General features: G+C 38.6%; 1 protein-coding gene and 4 pseudogenes across 1 annotated transcript; 3 read left to right on the top strand and 2 right to left on the bottom strand.

Moving 5' to 3' along the window:
* LOC137949444 (GDSL esterase/lipase At1g09390-like) overlaps window positions 1-1,607 on the top strand; it is an 84,466-nt pseudogene extending 82,859 nt beyond the window's left edge.
* A 2,820-nt stretch (window positions 1,608-4,427) lies between these two features.
* Window positions 4,428-5,264, bottom strand: LOC137949445 (pentatricopeptide repeat-containing protein At1g09410, mitochondrial-like). The gene has a single exon (XM_068795498.1). The coding sequence runs from the start codon at window positions 5,262-5,264 to the stop codon at window positions 4,428-4,430; it is 837 nt and encodes a 278-aa protein (XP_068651599.1).
* A 707-nt stretch (window positions 5,265-5,971) lies between these two features.
* LOC137949446 (pentatricopeptide repeat-containing protein At1g56690, mitochondrial-like) lies at window positions 5,972-7,713 on the top strand (annotated as a pseudogene).
* A 2,196-nt stretch (window positions 7,714-9,909) lies between these two features.
* On the top strand, window positions 9,910-14,122 carry LOC137949447 (probable beta-1,3-galactosyltransferase 3; annotated as a pseudogene).
* Window positions 14,123-14,835: 713 nt separating this feature from the next.
* On the bottom strand, window positions 14,836-19,029 carry LOC137949449 (probable galacturonosyltransferase-like 7; annotated as a pseudogene).
* Window positions 19,030-20,205: the final 1,176 nt, after the last annotated feature.

Consider the following 20,205-nt stretch of genomic DNA (forward strand, 5'->3'; position numbering starts at 1 on the left):
TACTAAAAAAAAACTCCAAATTCCAAGAGAATAATATAAATTACCCCCTCACTTAGGTTGACATCAACCTAGTATTGGATTATGTCAGCACAATACCAGGGATGGGTGACACACATCCCAAAAATCTTCAAGAGAAACCCACTTAGGGTAATTAAATCATAGAAGATCACTCAATGATCAACAAAAACCAATAACCCTAGGGTTATGACATGGAAAAAGAGAAAACACTTGAATTTTTACCAACCAATTATCGAAAAGCTTGATGAATCCTTCTACTAGGAGATCGTCCTCTTCGAAACTGATGGAAAACTATACAAAAGATGTTCCAATATGTGGTCTATTATTCTGATACCATGTAAAAACTAGGGTTTACGGGGATGGAAGAAAAGAGGAGATATTTGAGAGAAGCTTCAAAGAGAGCTCGAAGGGTTTGAAGAAATTACAAAAATACCCTTACATACACATGAATGTTTCTTCTCCGTATATCTCCCGATATATGTATCCTATATACATAAAAATTAAACCATAGACATAATTCAATACATAGAACAATATTACATATAGAAATAAGTCCATCAAAGTAGTGAAATGATCAAAATACCCCTGAACATATTTTCTAACAGGAACTATACCTATTGATCCCAAATGGGCCAAGCATGAAAATAGATCTCCTTAATAGCATGAGTTGCTCTTTCCTTTATGACATGGCTTCCTTTTTCGATGATCGGTGCGTCTCGTCTTCGTCTCCGGCGAACAAAGTTGTCTCGTCTATCGCATAGGCTCGTCGATGGCAACGTCTAGGCATGCCTCTACTAGTCCAGACCCCTCTTATAGCCTCATCACCATCAAAGGAGACCACCAAACCGACGGAAAACTGTAAGGTTGTAACTGGCGACCACCTTTAATGGAAAACAACAACCGACGACGACGGGTCACTTACGGTTAGAGAAACTGAACCGTCTAACAGCTCATTCATGCTACTTAAATATTTGCCCAGTTGCTCAAAGATCAATCTCTTTATCTCCTGTGAGACTAAAGGAGTGAAATTGGTAGCGGGGCAAACTGAGCTGCTTTTGTTAAACTTACCTCCCATAGAATGAATCAGAGTTGTCCATTCATCTGGGTTCTGAATGAATAGACAAACCTGATTTCGTCTCGTGCTGAGACGTACTTCAGGAAATCTCACAGCCATCTTCTTAGCCAAAAATTTCAACATTGGTTTCTCATTGAAGGATAAAAATAGCAGTCCTTTGACACAAGACTTGTGAATAATTTGGGAGTAAACTCAACTTCCATGTATGCAAATGCAGATGATATATGATGAAGGTGGCAAAAATTTATGGATACACAACACAGGTCCCTTGGGCTATCTGCCCCAAAAGCTTGCCTTGAATAATAAAGAATTCAAAGATCAGTATGGCTGCATAAAGTCCTATAATGATGTTGCACAAGCTTTCAATGCTGGCCTTCATGCTCTTTGAAAAGAACTGAGATCCTAGTATATAAATGCTCCAATCGTTTACGTAGATATATATTCTATCAAGTATGACCTCATTGTCAATTCTGCAAAATATGGTAAGCTAACATATTGCAACTCCCATGCATGAATGCATCAAGTTTGGAACGGAAAATGAATTTTCCACCTTTTGGGGATTTCTCTGATATGGAGTAATTCCGTGGAGAGCGATGCATAGAATGTCGGCGTTGTGTAGCCAATTGTCGTCTCTCTCCACGGAACTCGCCTCAGCGCTGTGCGCCGGTCGGCGTCGTAGTCGGACAGGAGGCCGACGTCCGGCAAAGGGCCGACAGTGGAAGCCTAGCCCCCGTACTGCCTCTAGCGCGCATAGGAAAGAAAAAAAAATTGAAACTTAAGTTCGGTTTCATTTAAATAATGAGTCGACTTAGACCGGTTACGAAGGATCGAGCTAGTTGAGACGAGTCGGACAGGTTGACACGATTCGGACATTAAGGGTCGAATCGGACAAGTTGACACGATTCGAACATTAAGGGTCGTATCAGGCAGTAGCATTTCAAAACTGTTGCTATATGAATCCATGCTCCAAAGAAAAAACAGAAATGGGCATACGATTAAGTCATCCAAAACTTTTTCTTAAATATTTTCTCTATCTCCATGATCTGGTTTTCTAGTCCTTGAATCAGAACAATCTAATCGAGTACAAATGGACAAAATTAGAGTTGCTTTTCAAAGGAATGTTTTTGTGTTTGACTATTGAATAAAGTTTATGCATAATTATGTAACTTTTATAAATAATTTTATGCATAGTGTATATATAATTTTATGCAGGGTTAATATATAGAGGTTATGTCCAATTTTAAGAAGCGGTTATGCTCAATTTTATGTAAAATGTATGCATAATTTTATATATAATTTATTTTATTTGTATTTTATGAAAAACTTTAAATGTAGGTTGGAGCTCGAACTCGGTTAAAATTATTGGGCTCGAGCTTGATTACATGTTTAGGCTCGAGGCTAGGCTCGGCTCAAGCTCGAGTTCGAAATATTTAAATCAAGCTCGGCTCCAACATAGGTAGGTTCGGGCTCGGCTCGGCTCGATGCCACCCCTAGGCGCAACCATCAGTTAACAACTCACATTACACCAACTTGGCATCACAGTCCTTTAGACAGGCATGCATATCTATTTTTGGATGAATGACATAGGTCACATAAATTCTATATGGACTTGCAATAACAAATGACTCTCAAAAACTGTCTAGAAGCAGCCTACATACACAGAAATAGACAAACATGACCTAATCTTCAGCCCCAATAATATTCTTGGTTTTTTTAGTCTACCTGCATGCAATAAAATAAAAACAAGAAACTATATACCATTTCTAAAAAATGAGTTCTATTGCACTCCTAGCCAAGTGTCAGTCATGATATACGCATTCCTAGCAAATACATTAAAAGTTTTATATAGGTCCGCAATCTCATCAAGATACATCAGAAAGCAGCCAAGAGGTTCCTTGCTTCTACCAGCCCAAGCAATGACAACTGTCAATTCTCCTTCCGTGACCAAGGGAACAGAGAACCACCTCATATCAAGTTGCAAGCCCTAGAGAAGGTCTCTCAACTCCACCACAATAGCTTCAACATGGCCTGAATGGGTAGAATAAACAAGAAGGATATTACCTAAGATTCTGACCATGCCTCTCCCACCAGCCAAATTTGGGTTCCACCATGAGCTTCCTTCAAAATTTAGTCTTCACCACCCATCAAGAGGAGTGGTCCAAGAGGTGAGATTGGGGACGGTGTAATTAGAGGAGTTTATGATGGCTCTCCCATTCCACCTTATGATCAAGGTAGAACGATGTGAAGTCTCTTCAAAGTTGCTAGCACACGAAAAAACAAAAATAATGCTTTTGTGGCTTTAATGATTCCCCTAATAGAATTTTGCTTACCTTCAATAGTCCTATGATTTCCTTCTTTCCAAGTATTCCTAAAGGTTGCAACAAAATATAATATCCAAAAATTCCTACCGGTTTTTCTGCCTAGGATAGGATTTGTTTGTGCTAAAAGTGAGGAAAGAAAGAAGGGAGAGCAGTAATGAAGATTAAACTTAAGAAGGAAGACATCCCAAAGTTTCGAGATAGGGCAATGGAAGAAAAGTTGATCAACCATTTCGGAATGCCCACCACAAAGCTTGCAGTTTTGGTCTTCAATATAAGCTACCCTCTCCTGTGGAGCTGGTCCATTGAATGGATCCATTCTTTTGCTGCACACCAAAAGAAGTAGGTGACCTTAGGTAGGGCGCATATACTCCAAGCAATGGCCACTGGAAGCTTTTACTTTAGGTCAGAGCCACAAGCATAAGCATATTGGGAGGTGACTAGGGGTGGCATCGAGTCAAGACAAGCTCAAACCTCTATAAGTTTGAGCTTGGCTTGAACTCGAAGACTTCAAGCCAAGCTCGAGCTTGAGCTCAGCATCGAGCCTTAAATTAAACTTGAGCTTGAGCTCAAAAATTTTAAATGAGTTCAAGCTCAACATACCTTTAAAACTACAAAAATAAAATAGACAACTTCTCCATCAATAGTGTATATTCCATTGACAAGTAACAACATCGAATGTTGAGGGACCCGAAATAGATTAAGTCTGATTGTTCTGAGGATTGAGAGAAATAAGAGTAATCGTCAATACTCTAATGAAGGAACAGATGAGCAATTTGGGCAAAGGGTATTTTCATAAGAAAATATATGGTAACAAATTGGTTCACGAGGCGACAAGCCGAGCTAGGAAAATCTCGAGCTCAGTTTGTTATGCATTAGAGCCTTATTACAAATCTGAGATAAGGTAAAAACTGAATTGGTTATTTTTTTAGCCGAGCTTGAGTTGCTTGCCAGTCGGTTTGGCTCAATGTCACCCCTAAAATTTACATTGTATGACCCTCCTAGGTGCCACAGCATCACCTCCTCTTAAACTTATGAACCTTCTTCTCCACATCAATCCAGTTACAACCAAGAAACTTCCTCACTTTCCTCAATTTCATTACATGCCTGAGCTCCTCAACATCTTTCCACCTCTCCTTTGATGCATAAATTTGTGAGAGTAGGACATAAGGTCCAGAATTTTTAGGCTCCAGCCCCATGAGTTTCTTAGCTGCAATCTCTTCAAACTCCATGTTCATATGGGTTCTACATGCCCCCAAGAAGGACCCCCACACAACAGCATCAGCCTCGATTGCCATATTGTTGATTAAATTCATTGCCACACTGATATGTCCTGCTCGGCCAAGAAGATCAACCATGCAAGCATAATGTCGAGCTTTTGGTTCCAGCTTGTAATTGGAAACCATCAAATTGAAGAACTCTCTACCCTCTTTAACCTTGCCAATATAGCTACAAGCTGAAAGGACACCCACAAATGTGATATCATCAGAAAGTAAACCTAATGCACACATTTCACTTAAAACTCGTAATGCATCCTCTCCCAGGCCATGCTGGGCATACCCAATGACCATTGAGTTCCACATCACAACATCCTTTGAAGCAAAAATTTGAAATATTGTCTCTGCTCTAATAAGATTGTCACACTTAATATGCATAGTAATCAGAGCCGAAGCAACAAACAGATCAGTATTAAATCCTAGTTTCACCACCTCAACGTGAATTTCCTTCCCATGATCAAGACAAGCCAGGGTGGGGGAAACACTAAGTATACTAATAAGAGCTGAATAATTTACCTTTAATCCAACTCTCTGCATACAACGGAATGTATCTAAGGCTTCTCGCTCATCTATCATCCTTCTCCTCTATCCAGTAAAAAATCCTCTTGGCTTCAAAAACTTGCCATTCTATCCCAACCTCAGAAGCATCACATTGCATACAGTCAAAGATTTATCAAGATATTAACAACAAACCACCTTCAATAGCTGTGATAGACTGATCATGGGAGCAAAAATTCTCACATATGTGCTTTTAGAAAAAAGGACATTCAATTTTGAATTTCCAGGCTACTTCTATCTTTTATACCAAAAAATTTTTGGCCATGAATTAATCAATACAATCCAACCAGAGATTTTGAAGACATGAGTGTATTCAGAAGATGAAAGCTCCTCGAGTAAAATATGATTGGGTCTACTTGCGCCTCTCCATCACTAAATATTTAGTACACTGATATCTAATAAGAATCAAACAGCCACTTTTTAAAAAAAAAAAGTAAAAAGAAAGACAAGTTGAATGACAACAAAGAAAAAGAACCTCTCTTCGAAAGAAATAAACAAAAGAGCATTACCAGCCACAAGAAATCACCATGTTTTCTATCCTCTGCCTCAATTGAGTTGTCCAAGATGCCCCCAGATGTAGCATTGAAGTTAAACTCCGGCATTTTGATTCACAAGTCTCGTTGCCTACTTCCTGTTTCAAATCGACGAAGCAGGCAACGAGACTTGTGATTTTTTCATGTGGGCCGATCGAATTTGCGTCTGCGTAGGACGTCTGAGTCATTTCAATGCGGTGTTCAGCAATCTGCTACCAGTGCTACCTTAACGATGCCATCCTCTCCGCCTAGTCTCGCATCTCTCACTATGCTCGGCTTAGCGAAATCAGAACTGCACGAATGATATTTGACGAACTTTCCCATAAAAGTACTATTTCTTGGAACTCAATAATATCTGACTATTTCCAAAATGGTCATCCGGACAAGGTGTTGAGGCTTTTTTATTGAATGCCCGAGAGGAACCTGGCCTCCTGGAATAGATTGATTTTGGGTTACGTAAAAAAAAGAATGATGAAAGATGCGATAAGAATTTTTGACATGATGCCTCAGCGAAAAATTGTTTCTTGGACAGCCATGATCCGGTGTTATGTCCAACAAGGAATAATTTTAGAGGCAGAGTCTCTGTTCCACCAAATGCCTCAAAAGAACGTCGTCTCAAGGACAGTAATGTTGGGTGGGTAGATCCAAGACGGTCGAATCGATGATGCTCGACTACTCTTGGATCAAATGCTGGAAAAGGACGTAGTTGCTAGGACCAATATGATCTTGGGTTAATGCTAGGAGGGTTGTGTGGCAGATGCCCAAAAAATCTTTGATGAGATGCCACTCGAAATGTAATAACCTGGATGACCATGATTTCTGGATATGCCCATAATCTAAGGGTTGATATAGCTCACAAGCTCTTTGAGGTGATGCCAGAGAAGAATGAGGTTTCTTGGAATGTTGTGCTTACTGGTTATGTAAATTGCAGGAGGATAGAAGAGGCTATGAAGTTATTTGAAATGATGCCTGATAAATCTTTGACTGCATGCAATGTGATGCTTATGAGGTTGGGACAGAATGGCAAGTTTTCTGAAGCCAGGAGGATTTTTGACTGGATGGAGGAGAAGGATGATAGAACATGGAGTTCAATGATTAAGGGATACGAAAGAAGTGGGTGTGAGCTCGAAGCCTTAGATACATTCCTTTGTATGCAGAGAGTTGGAGTAAAGGCAAATTATTCAGCTCTTATTAGTATACTTAGTGTTTCGTCCACCATGGCTTGTCTTGATCACGAGAAGGAAATTCACGCTGAGGTGGTGAAACTAGGATTTAACACTGATGTGTTTATTGATTCGGCTTTGATTACTATGTATATTAAGTGTGGCAATCTTATCAGAGCAGAGACAATATTTTGAATTTTTGCTTCAAAGGATGTTGTGATATGGAACTCAATGGTCATTGGGTACGCCTAACATGGTCTGGGAGAGGATGCACTATGAGTTTTCAGTGAAATGTATGCATTAGGTTTACTTCCTGATGATATCACATTTGTGGTTGTCCTTTCAGCTTGGAGCTATACTGGCAAGGTTAAAGAGGGTAGAGAGTTCTTCAATTTGATGGTTTTCAATTACAAGTTGGAACCAAAAGCTCGACATTATGCTTGCATGGTTGACCATCTTGGCCGAGCAGGACATCTCAGTGAGGCAATGAATTGAATCAACAATATGCCAATCGAGGCTGATGTTGTTGTGTGGGACTCCTTCTTGGGGGCATGTAGAACCCATATGAACATGGAGTTTGCAAAGATTCCAGCTAAGAAACTCATGGGGTTGGAGCTTAAAAATTTTGGACCTTATGTCCTTCTCTCACAAATTTATGCATCAAAGGGGAGGTGGAAAGATGTTGAGGACCTCAGGCATGTAATGAAATTGAGAAAAGTGAGGAAATCTCCTGGTTGTAGCTGGATTGATGTGGAGAAGAAAGGTTCATAAGTTTAACAGGAGGTGATGTTGTGGCACCAAGGGGGTTCATACAATGTGAATTTTAGGGGTGGCGTTGAGCCAAACTTACTTGCAAGCAGCTCAATCTCGGCTAAAAAAATAATGCTCAACTCAGTTTTTACCTGATCTCAGATTTGTAATAAGTTTCTAATGCATAACAATCTGAGCTCGAGATTTTCCAAGTTCGGCTTGTCGGCTCGTGAACTGATTTGTTACCACATATTTTCTTATGAAAATACCCTTTGCCCAAATTGCTCTCATTCGTTCCTTCTTTAGTTGATTGATGATTACTCTTATTTCTCTCAATCCGCAAAGACAATCGAACTTCAGCCCTTTCGGGTCCCTCAACATTCGATGTTATTGCTTGTACGCTATTGATGGAGAAGTTGTCTTTTTTATTTTTTTTAGTTATAAAGGTATGTTAAGCTTGAACCCAACTCGAGCTTGAGCTTGAGTTTGAGCTTGAATTCATTTAAAATTTTTGAGCTCAAGCTCAAGTTTAATTCAAGGCTCGATGTTGAGCTCAAGCTCAAGCTTGGCTTGAAGTCTTCAAGGTCAAGCCAAGCTCAAACCTATAGAAGTTTGAGCTTGGCTCGACTCGATGCCACCCCTAGTCACCTCCCAATACACTTATGCTTGTGGCTCTAACTTAAAATAAAATCTTCTAGTGGCCATTGCTTGAAGTATTTGTGCCCAACCTAAGGTCACCCACTTCCTTTGGCGTGCAACAAAAGAATGGATCCATTCAGTGGACCATCTCCGTAGGAGAGGGCAGCTTATATTGAAGACCAAAACTGCAAGCTTTGTGGTGGGCATTCCGAAATGGTTGATCATCTTTTCTTCCATTGCCCTATCTCGAAAATTTGGCGTGTCGTCCTTCTTAAGTTTAACCTTCATTACAGCTCTCCCTTCTTTCTTTGCTCACTATTAGCACAAAAAAATCCTATCTTGTGCAAAAAAAACCAGTAGGAATTTTCAGATGTTATATTTTGCTGCAACCATTTGGAATACCTAGAAAGAAGGAAATCGTAGGACTATTGAAGGTAAGCAAAATTCTATTAGGGGAATCATTAAAGCCACAAAAGCATTGTTTTTTGTTTTTTCATGTGCTAGCAACTTTTAAGAGACTTCACATCATTCTACCTTGATCATAAGGTGGAATGGGAGAGCCATCATAAACTCCTCTAATTACACCATCCCCAATCTCACTTCTTGGACCACTCCTCTTGATGGGTGGCAAAGACTAAATTTTGAAGGAAGCTCATGATGGAACCCAAGTTTGGTTGGTGGGAGAGGCATGGTCAGGATCTTAGGTAATATCCTCCTTGTTTATTCTACCCCTTCAAGTCATGTTGAAGCTATTGTGGTGGAGTTGAGAGGCCTCCTCTAGGGCTTGCAACTTGATATGAGGTGGTTCTCTGTTCCCTTGGTCAAGGAAGGAGAATTGGCAGTTGTCATTGCTTGGGCTGGCGGAAGCAAAGAACCTCTTGGTTGCTTTTTGATGTATCTTGATGAGATTGGGACCTCAATAAAGATTTTAATGTATTTGAGTAGCTAGGAATGCGTATATCATGACTGACACTTGGCTAGGAGTGCAATAAAACTCATTTTTTAGTAATGGTATATAGTCTCTTTTTTTATTTTATTGCATGCAGGTAGACTCAGAAAACCAAGAATATTATTGGGGCTGAAGATTAGGTCCTATTTGGCAATTTCTGTGTCTGTAGGCTGCTTGTAGACAGTTTATGAGAGTCATTTGATTTTGGAAGCCCATATAGAATTTATGTGACCTGAGTCATTCATCCAAAAATAGATATACATGTCTGTCTAAAGGACTATGATGCCGAGTTGGTGTAATGTAAGTTGTTAACTGATGGTTGCACCCAATGTAGATCTACTAATTCAACAAGCCAAACTTGAGCACTATCACCTTTTTGTATCATTAATCATCCACATGTCTAGAATAGAGCTTTTATATGTGGGGGCTGTTTGGAACTTGGGGTGGCATCGAACCGAGCTGGTTCGCTAGCTCCTCGAGCTCGGCTCCGTTCAATTTGGTTTATTTGGATTTCGAACCGAGTGCAATATCCAGATCAGGCTTGTTTAAGTTAACGAGTCAAGCTCAACCAAATCATTCTTCAGTTTGAAAACTCACGAGCCGGCTCGTTAACTTTTATGAGGGCCCGAATGCGGAAGTTTGAAAGCTCGCAAGTCCGCTCGTTAACTATTACGAGGGCCCGTGTGCTGAGGCGAGAGGTGCCTTTTTTACTCTTCGAGTTCGAGACAAGTCTACGTCTTTCGTTCTCGACTTCTCGGGAATCAGGGAGCGAAAATGCGGATTCGGGGGAAGATCGATTTCGCTTTCTTATTTTTCATTCTTCCTCTTCGATTTCTTACTCTCAGTCTCTTATTTCTTCCTCCCCCGTCGGCCGTCGACGATCCTTGTCACCACCGAGCCCCTCCTGCAACTTTCTTTGTCTCTCGTTCCCACTCCTTGACGCTCCTCCCCCCCCCCCAAAGAAGTAAATAGGACAAATGGGAATTGAAGGAGAAAAGCTTAAGCTAGTTGCAGATGGTTGTGGCCCAAGGTAAGTTTCTTTTCTCACCATTGTTTTACTTTCCTTTGGTTCTTCCTTGCTGTGTGATGTTGATATTGATGTGGTCGAATTTGTCGAAATAAGGCGAGAACCAAAGGAAATTCTCGGAGAAGTTTCAAAGACCCATTATGCCATACAGTAAGTTCTTGCTATCTTTCTTTTTTTTCAGTATTTTGGTATCATTTGTTTACCAGTTGTCTTGGTTTAACTTCTACATGAAATATGTTCAAAATCTGACGTGATGATCACCTGAATATTGGATTTGCAGAACACTAGATTAAACAATTTCAAATTTAGAAATGGAATTAGCAGCTGCAAGGCTGCACATGAATCGATACTCAATGGCGCTCCTGTATCAGAAAGTTTAAAGACAGCTGACTCCACTCGAAAGCGGAAATATTTGATGGTTGTTGGAATCAATACTGCCTTTAGCAGCCGCAAAAGAAGGGATTCGGTTCGAGCAACATGGATGCTACAAGGTTCATTTTTTGGATAAATTTGCTCGTTACTCTTGCCCTGTGAAATTTCAATTTCCTGTTTCTGACTATTCTGCTATAAATGAAATAGGTGAGAAAAGAAAGAGGTTTGAGGAAGAAAAGGGCATTATAATACATTTTGTTATTGGTCACAGGTATGAAAAATTTTGCTACTGATTTTCCAATAAATAAAAGAAAAAAGGAAAATGACTTGCTCTTGCAAGAAGCTTTTGTATTATTATTGGATGAATGACTAGCTTGCTGATGGAAATGATGTTATTATTTTTATGCCAATGTTCTATAAGGAAGGACATTTGCTCCAAGTTTAATATCCACTAGGGATGGAGAGTTGCAAGTTGACCCATGCAAATTTTACTTGAGGAACTTTCATCTTCTGAATACACTCATGTTTTCAAAATCTCTGGTTGGATTGTATTGACCATATGATTCATGGCTAAATTTTTTTTGGTATAAAAGATAGAAGCAGCCTGGAAATTCAAAATTGAATGTCCTTTTTTCTAAAAGCACATATGTGAGAAGTTTTGCTCCCATGATCAGTCTATCACAGCCATTGAAGGTGGTCTGTTGTTAATATCTTGTACTGTGATTTCCCTGGCTTGTCCATGTAATGCTTCATGTGACTATTTCTCAAGGTACCCAATATTCATGTTTTTCAACTTAGTTTTTGGTGGGGACCCAGTAAATAAGAGTTTGCATTCTGTGCCATAAGCACAAAGTTTCTATTGCAGGAACATGTTGAAGGATACCTAGAATTATCAGCCAAAACAAGAGCATATTTTGCAACTGTTGTGGCAACATGGGATGCAGACTTCTATGTTACGGTTGATGATGATGTCCACGTAAATATAGGTAAAGAATCACTGCAGATTTTTTTTTTCATTTTTGTTATATATTTTATTTTTGGGAGAGGAGGCTTTATATGCTTTCGTCTCCACTTCCTGACTGCAGCATCGTCCAAATACTTTTGATAAAAATTTTGGAACGGAACAAATTATTTTTCTCATTTTTTATCATTCATTCAGTACATGTAACTACATCTACTCTTGAATAATTGCAGCAACACTTGGAACAACACTGGTGAGACACTGATCAAAGACTCGAGTTTATATTGGATGTATGAAGTCTGGTTTTGTTCTTGCCCAAAAGTAAATCATCTTGGCTTGAAGTGCTTCAAATTTATTGGACGATGGAAAGGTTGAAATAATTATAATTTTCTTGTTTGAGGTGTTGTAGGGGAGTGAGGTACCATGGACCAGAATATTGGAAATTTGGTGAGGAGGGCAACAAGTATTTCCGACATGCTACTAGGCAGTTGTATGCCATCTCCAAAGATTTAGCCACTTATCAATAAATCGGTAAGCCTGCTTCTATATGCCCTACAACTACAACTATTTTGTTATTCTTGATGAATGCTTATATATTTTGGCTATAATATCAGACAAGTTCTTCACAAGTACGCAAATGAATACGTCACACTAGCAGCATGGTGTATTGGATTGGATGTTGAACACATAGACAATCGAAGGCTATGCTGTGGTACTCCTCTAGGTTAAGTTCTCTGGCCCCACATAACATAGAATTTGTCCATTAAATCCCTGTAGAAATATGATAGCATAGTATTTGTCATGCTTTACTGAAGTAACTTTCAAAGAAAATAAGTAGTTCGTGTGTGCTTTTGAAGTAGCAATTATTTGACATGTATTTTTTGCAAAGTTGTAAATGTAGGTTGCAGCTCGAAGTTGGTTACAAGTATTGGACTCGAGTTCGATTACAATTGTAGGCTCGAGGTTAGGCTCGGCTTGAGTACAAGTTCGAAATATTTAAATCAAGCCCGGCTCACACATAGGCAGGTTCAGGCTCGGCTTGATTCTATGTTGCCCCTACTTGGAACCATATTCTATCACACACATTTAGGAACATTCTCATGCTATTTTTATATAAAATGGTGCCCTTAATCAGGGCGTAAATACAAAAGTTTCCCCAAAAGAACAACATCTTTTAGAAACCATCTAGTCCAAGAGGTAATATTGTGATACTTTACCATTACTCAGTATTGCTTTTGCAAGTATGGACTTTCTTGCTGATCGAGTTGCTTGTTACCTATGTATTGAAATTCTTATAAAATTGAGCTCAAGTTAGTTGATATGAACCAAGGCATAGTTGAGTTTAGAATTAGCTTGTTAAGGTTGACAATTTTACTCGATCAATTGTGATGCTATTTATAGTTAGCTTTGTCCCTGTACCATATTATGACATTGTACATAGTTATCTACGTTTTGTCTATTCATAGAGTTGGCAGGGGCAAAGTAAACTGTTGTTGTCGTTGTTATTATTATTATTATTATTATTATTACTATAGTTGTTTTTGTGGTTGTTTCTTTTTAAAATGAAAAGAGAGTTCATCTATCTATGAAAAATTCTTATTGTTAGGGTGTCTGTTTAAACTGGCCATCATATGCCATCTTGCCTGGTCTTGTAGTATGTTTACATCTTTGTAAAAGTGTTGAAAAAGTTGAAGTTATAAAGGCTAACATGTTCAGGCAAGCAGTGGAAGAGTAGAATACAAAGATGGGTGGCTACCATGCACAAGGGAACGTTATTATATATGCTTATCAATACCACAAGGACGGTTTTATTGTTAAGGATGAAAATGCCAAGTTCTTTGCGATAAAGACAAATAGTGAAGATGATGTGCGTAAAAGAAAACATCTGGTCTGGCACTCCTGCTGGAAATAAAAAACTTGGATACTGTTTTTTGTGGGAACCCAGGAACTTGTCCCGTTTTTCTCTTCTTCTTGGTGAGTAAACCTTGTTTAAACTTTTGTTAGTTAGTAACTATTTGGGCACCTATTTTCAATATGCTGAATGTGTGGTTTTAAAACTATTTGCTTTTGTCGAGTAAAAAGGCGGTTGGTTCTTGTGAAGGTCAATGCAAGTGGGCATTTTTGTGGGGTTTCAGAAATAATAGGTCCCGTGGATTCTGACAAAGACATGGATTATTGGCAGCAAGACAATTGGATGCCAGCTTTCCTACTAAGTAGCACATCATAAAAGATGTGCCAAATAGTAGTGGCTTGTGATATTAGAGAACAATACAAATAAGCCAATGACAAATAGTAGCGATAATTTGGAGGTATGATTTTTATTTTTTGAATAGATGTTTGTGTTTCTCCAAGAGCTGGAAAATGTATCTTCACGTAGAGCAGTCGCCAGGTGGGAATCATGTGTTGCTTCTATACCCAAATATGGGGCCAGAGTAATTTAAATTTTTTTTAATCAAATTATACATATTTGGTGCATGATTTAAAAGAGTAGGGTTGAAAATTGTACACCAACAACAATCTATGCATGTGAATTTGAGTAATCATGTGTACATGACCTTTACCCATATCTATTTTATACAAAAGTAGTATGTTGGAAGGTGGCTAATATGATCTGAATTATTAACTGTACAAATCAAGATTTGGGTGTAGGAAGAGGAGAAAATTGGGAGAGAAAAGGAAAAAGGAGAAGAAAAACATTTTGAAGAGCCTGAAAGGCTTCATTGGGAACTGTGTATGAATTCCCAAACTTCTTAAATAAGTGTTTTGAGTTAAAATTACAAATCCCTATACACTTAAAAAACCTTAATCTCCTCATATCTTTTTAACTATACATCCTATGTGCATAAAAATTTAACTACTGATATAATCATTCAGTGAAGACAAAGTGATCTCCCACAAAGAATTAAAGATTTAGCACTCAACAATTGAAATATTTGTAGGTAACCCGCAAAGTAAGGTGTGAAACGGATAATTTGGAACACAAACATCCTAGAAAATGACAATCTCCAACAAAGAAAGTGAAACCCCAAACCAGTACTACAAATCAAGACAAACATCTAAGCAGTTCATGGAACTAGGAGTTGCTTTGGTCCATACATACAAATACAATGAATCAACACAACCATTGCAACAGAAAAAAAAAAGTGGATTTTGATAAGGGCAAAAGATTAAAAAACTGAAAATACCTTTCTAAAATTACATGAAATGGGGGTAGATATCCCCGACAAAAACCAGTAAAAATGGGGGTAGAGAATCCAATTCGTAGATTCTTTTTTCCCTTTGTACTCGCATCCAATCCTCGATCACTTTATCGAAGTTGCCCTGTCTACATCTCCCCAGGTCCATTACCATAACTCCAATATTGAAGTAGCAAAGGCTTCTATAGTTGAAGACATTGGATGTTGAATTTATGAAAAAGAGAAAAACTTTATTGACTTATTGTAATCAGAGTACATGAACTTCTATTAATAATAGAGGAAGGTAATAGAGTCCAATTATAATTAAACTACCTTTGTTCTAATTACACCCAAACTCTAACACTTAAAGATAAGTCCTAACATAATTAAATAACTCAATATAAATAGAAGACTAACATGACTAGAACAGTTCTAAACTAAAACTCTTCAGTGAGACCTGCTTCCATAATAATTATGGTTTTGTAAGACTTCTTATTGTGTAAGATTTCTCATGCTACCTCATGTGATCATAGTATGCCCCACCAACTCGTGTGATTATGGTGGGTCCATATCTTATGGGCTTAGACTATCTTCCAACACTCTTGAATATGTGGGTCTTCCTTGGTCGTGTGTGTTTAGGCCCATCTTCCAACACTCCCTCTCAAGCTGGGGGTGAAAGAACATCATGAACTCCCAACTTGCTGCAAATAGTGTATAAGATCTTCTCATAAAAATGACAGTCTTCTATATCTTATAACACCCCCCCTCATACTGGTTATCTCTTCCATGAAACCCAACTGGCATAAGATAAGTGAAAGTAAAATTACTCAAGTCGTATGACATCTCTCCATACTCCAGTCATAACCCATGCTGGATGTAGGCCACACTCCTATCATTCTCAAGTAGTGGGTCTGTATGTAGTGCCTAGAAGTATAGTAAAACTCCTCCATCACCGTGTCCCTCCACAGGACAACGTCTCTCAAGTGGTAGGAGTAATAAATGTCAATTAAGGGGGTAACATATATGTAATAATAAGTTCCTCCAACACGGTGTCCCAACCCGGGCATCAACTCTCAAACGTGATAAGCGGGGAATGTCTGTCATTCATAAGACGACGATAAAAGACCCACAGGTATATATATAAAAAAGTTTCAATGGACTTAAAACACCCATATGTATACGTGATGGACTTAAACTCCTAACCGAAACAACACTCAAAAGGTTGGCCCAAAGATACGTGACTGTCAAATAAAGGATAGTAGGAGAAATGCTGCCAAATAACCAATGGGTAATGGGTAAAGAGGAAGATAAGATGTTAAGGTCACCACTTCTTCAATAATAATGTATCATCCAAAAAGACACAATAGCTGTAGTTGAAATGGGCCTGAGCCCATATAATACGAACCAAAATAATAAACCTTGTAAAATGACTCATGAAATAATCCGATGTGAGTATGTACCAAATAATATGTTGACCAAAGAATATATTGTGAATACTTCAAAATAATAATCTAGCTAGAGAAATAGAATCGAGTCGAGTTAAGTCAGGTATCACCAATAATTACTATAATTATTATTGCGAGTCAGGATTCTTGGTCTTCAATTTTTTTTGTTCTTTCTTATACTTCTTCTTTTACTTCTCCCCCTCAAGCTAGGAGGTAATGGCAGTAATCCCAAATTGAATCAAATAACATAGATTTAGCAATATGATAATGGGAATCAAAGGAAGATAAGATGATGAAGCCACAATGTTCTTTATTCAAATCTTCATCAGGATGACCAATGCTGACAATAGATAGGAACTGAGGAGTCCTTCCATAATAATATCTCAGTCAAAAAGATACCACAACAGTAGTATAGCAGTAGATAATTGGTAAATAATGAAAGTTCTTAAGAGTAATAAGGACACATGAAATAATTCGGCTTAACTTCGGAATTTTCATTGCAACAGGATACTAACATACCCTTTGATTCTTCCAATGCAAATATATCCTTAAATATAGATCAGATTGATATGAAATTTTCTCCTTCTGAAACTAGACTTAAATACCTTTCATCCAAGTATAACTTCATAAAATATACTTATATTGAGATATATAATTTTATAGATTTCGGTCATTGTAATATGGTCAAACTAAGTAATCTTTCTCCTTTTGCCAGCATAACCATTGATTCCTCCAAGATCAATTTTTCAATATAAAAAACTCAGATCGAGAATTGGTTTAAAAATGTAAGAAAATAGAGTTAAAGATCTTTCTTTTGATATATAATTATCCATATAAAAGCTCGTTCTTGATAGCATAAAATAGCTCGGAAGTTGTACTGTTGCTCAAACCTCTTGTGCAATCTGACCTTTGTTGTTTAAAATATCTATTTCTCATTGTAGATAACTCTGATTGAAAAAAAAAAAAAACTTTCTCCATGGAAAGTAGACTCGAATATATTTCCTTCAATATATAATATGCAATATGAAAAGCTCAGTATAAAGGTTAAGAAGTAAAGCAAATAACGGGTATAGGGATTGAAAAAAAATAAAAAGATAAACACAAACTTAAACTGCTAGAGATAATAGATCAAAAAAGGATAACATTATCTCTATGGGTTGACCGAGTCAACTCACAGAACTTGCTTTGATACCATGTTGAATTTATGAAAAAGAGAAAAACTTCATCAACTTATTGTAATCAGAGTACATGAACCTCTATTTATAATAGAGGAATGTAGTAGAGTCCAATTATAATTAAACTACCTTTGTCCTAATTACACCCAAACTTTAACACTTATAGATAAGTCCTAACATAATTAAATAACCCAATATAAATAGAAGAGTAATATGACGAAAACACCTCTAAACTGAAACTCTTCTATGAGACTTGCTTCCATAATAATTCTTGCTTTGTAAGACTTCTTATTGTGTAAGACATCTCATGTTACCTCATGTGATCATGGTGGATCCCACCAGCTCGTGTGATCATGGTGGGTCCATATCTTATGGGTTTGGACCCATCTTCCAACACTGGAGATGGAAGGGTCAGACCAGAACACATTGTTGAAGTACTTGAAGAAATTGGCATTGCAGTACTGGGGTGCGGGGGGACTCGGCACATTGGTAGCCCACAGCCTAAGAATGTCGTCCACAATGATCAAATCCGAATCTAGGTAGATGACGCGGGTCACACAGGAAGGAAGAATGTCGGCCAGGTAAGTTCGGGCGTAATTCAGTGGATTCTTGAGCGCATTCCTGACGGATGTTGAGATGAAAGACTGGACGAGACAGGCATCAAAATGGTATAGATTGAAACTCAGAGAGGGGAAGGTGGATCAAACGAGTGTCGAAAGAGGGCTCTCCTCCGGTTTGGGATTGGTAGAAAGGAAGTGGAAGTAAATGTTCTCCGGACAAGAAGTGTGCTTCAAGATCGAATGAACAGCAACGATGGATCCTCGGAGGTAAGGTACGTCGAGGGTCATTGAAATATGAACAGTTGCGGGATCGTAGAAGAAGAAGATAAGAGAGGAAAAAATTGAAGATTGAGACTGAGAGTAAGGAATTGAAGGGGGGAATGAGGAATAAGAAGGCGAAATCCCCCCATTTTCACTGAATCGCTACCTGAAGAATGTTGTTTCTCTGTTCCCCCTGATTCCCGAGAGAAAGAAAGACGAAGAGATGAACTCGAAGAGTCAACCACCCGCTCCCACTCCCACCTCCCGACTCCCCGTCTTGGACCCTCGTTAAGTTAATGTGCCAGCTCGTGAGCTTTCGAACCGAACCATGGTTTGGTCAAGTTCGACTTGTTAACTTAACGGGACTTGGGGAGTCTGGAGGCGACAACGGGAGCAGGAGGTCGACTCTTTGAGTTCATCTCTTCGTCTTTCGTTCTCTTGGGAATCAGGGGGAACAGAGAAACGACATTCATTAGGCGACGATTCTGCGAAAATGGAAGGATTTCGTCTTCTTATTCCTCATTCTCCCTTTTCAATTTCTTCCTCTCTGATCTTCTTCTTCAACGATCCCATGGTTGTTCATATTTCAATGACCCTTGACATGCCTGACCTTTGAGGATCCATCATTGTTGTTCATTAGATTTTGAAGCTCGCTTCCTGTCCGAAGAACATTTACTTCCACTTCCTTTCTACCAATCCCAAGCCGGAGGAGAGCCCTCTTTCGGTACTCCTCCGATCCACCTTCCCATCTCTGAGTTTCAATCTGTACCATTTTGATGTTAGTCTCTCATCTTGACATCCGTTAGGAACGCTCGAGAATCCATTGAATTATGCCTGAACTTTCCTAGTCAACATTCTTCCTTCTTGTGTGACTTGTGTCATATACCTCGATTTGGATTTGATCGTCATGGATGACATTCTTAGGCTCTGGGCTACCAATGTGCCAAGTCCCCGCGTCATCGCCGCTCTCGATTAGTGCAATGCCAATTTCTTCAAGTACTTCAACGATGTGTTTTGGTCTGACCCTTCCATGTCCAGGGGTCTTCAACAACAGAAGCCCTTGCTACTTCAATACCTAAGTTATGGTAATGGACCTGGGAGGATGGAGACAGGTCAGCTTCGGTAAAGTGATCAAGGATTGGATGCGAGTATAGAAGGAAAAGAGAATCTACAAATTGGATTATCTACCCCCATTTTTACTGTTTTTTTGCAGGGGATATCGAACCCATTGCACACAGATGGAATCAACACAGCTTGGGAGGAGAAAATGTGGTGGGGATCTGCCGGAATTTTCACTCGGGATCGGTGAGCCTTCTCTACCGGAGTGGGAAAGGGAAGCTTTTGGCCCGACTCGATGCCAAGACACCTTGCCCATTGGGTAGCTTGTGGGTTACCATGGGTCATCGTCATCATAGAGACACCCGTAGATTTGATGAAAAATTCATTCATTATTGAATAGACATTCATTCAGGGATACTATGCACATATTTGGGTTTGGGGGAGAATTACATATTACATTTACAATTCCTTGATTTTTTTTTAATACGGCGGATTATTTCATGTAATTTTAGAGAGGTATTTTCAGTTTTTTAACTTTTTACCTTATCAAAAACCACTTTTTTTTGTTGCGGTGGTTGTGTACACGCTTATATGTCACTTTTTTCCTGTTGACAAATAGCAACATTGAAAAATCACCAAAATTACAAAAAAGGCCCCTATACACTTAAACATTTTTACTAAACATCAGCCCTTTTGGGTCCCTCAACATTCAATGTTGCTGTTTGTCAACTAAAAAAAGTAAAAATGTTCATTTAATTACCTAATTACTTATCAAATAAAAAATACGTCATCTTTTAAAGAAAGTTTATAAGAAAATTATATGATTTTTTTCGTAAAAATTTCTAGCTAGAAAGGTCTTTCCAAGAAATATGAGGCACTAATAGTCCTT

The sequence above is a fragment of the Aristolochia californica genome, unplaced genomic scaffold (assembly GCF_029961685.1).
Source record: "Aristolochia californica isolate CCGP_79_NKW_82.1479 unplaced genomic scaffold, dmAriCali1.0.hap1 SCAF_14, whole genome shotgun sequence".
NCBI classification, from domain to species: Eukaryota; Viridiplantae; Streptophyta; class Magnoliopsida; order Piperales; family Aristolochiaceae; genus Aristolochia; species Aristolochia californica.

Bases quoted from the DNA above. Each gene is read 5' to 3' on its own strand.
- LOC137949445 (XM_068795498.1), bottom strand. From the start codon at position 5,264: ATGATAGATGAGCGAGAAGCCTTAGATACATTCCGTTGTATGCAGAGA.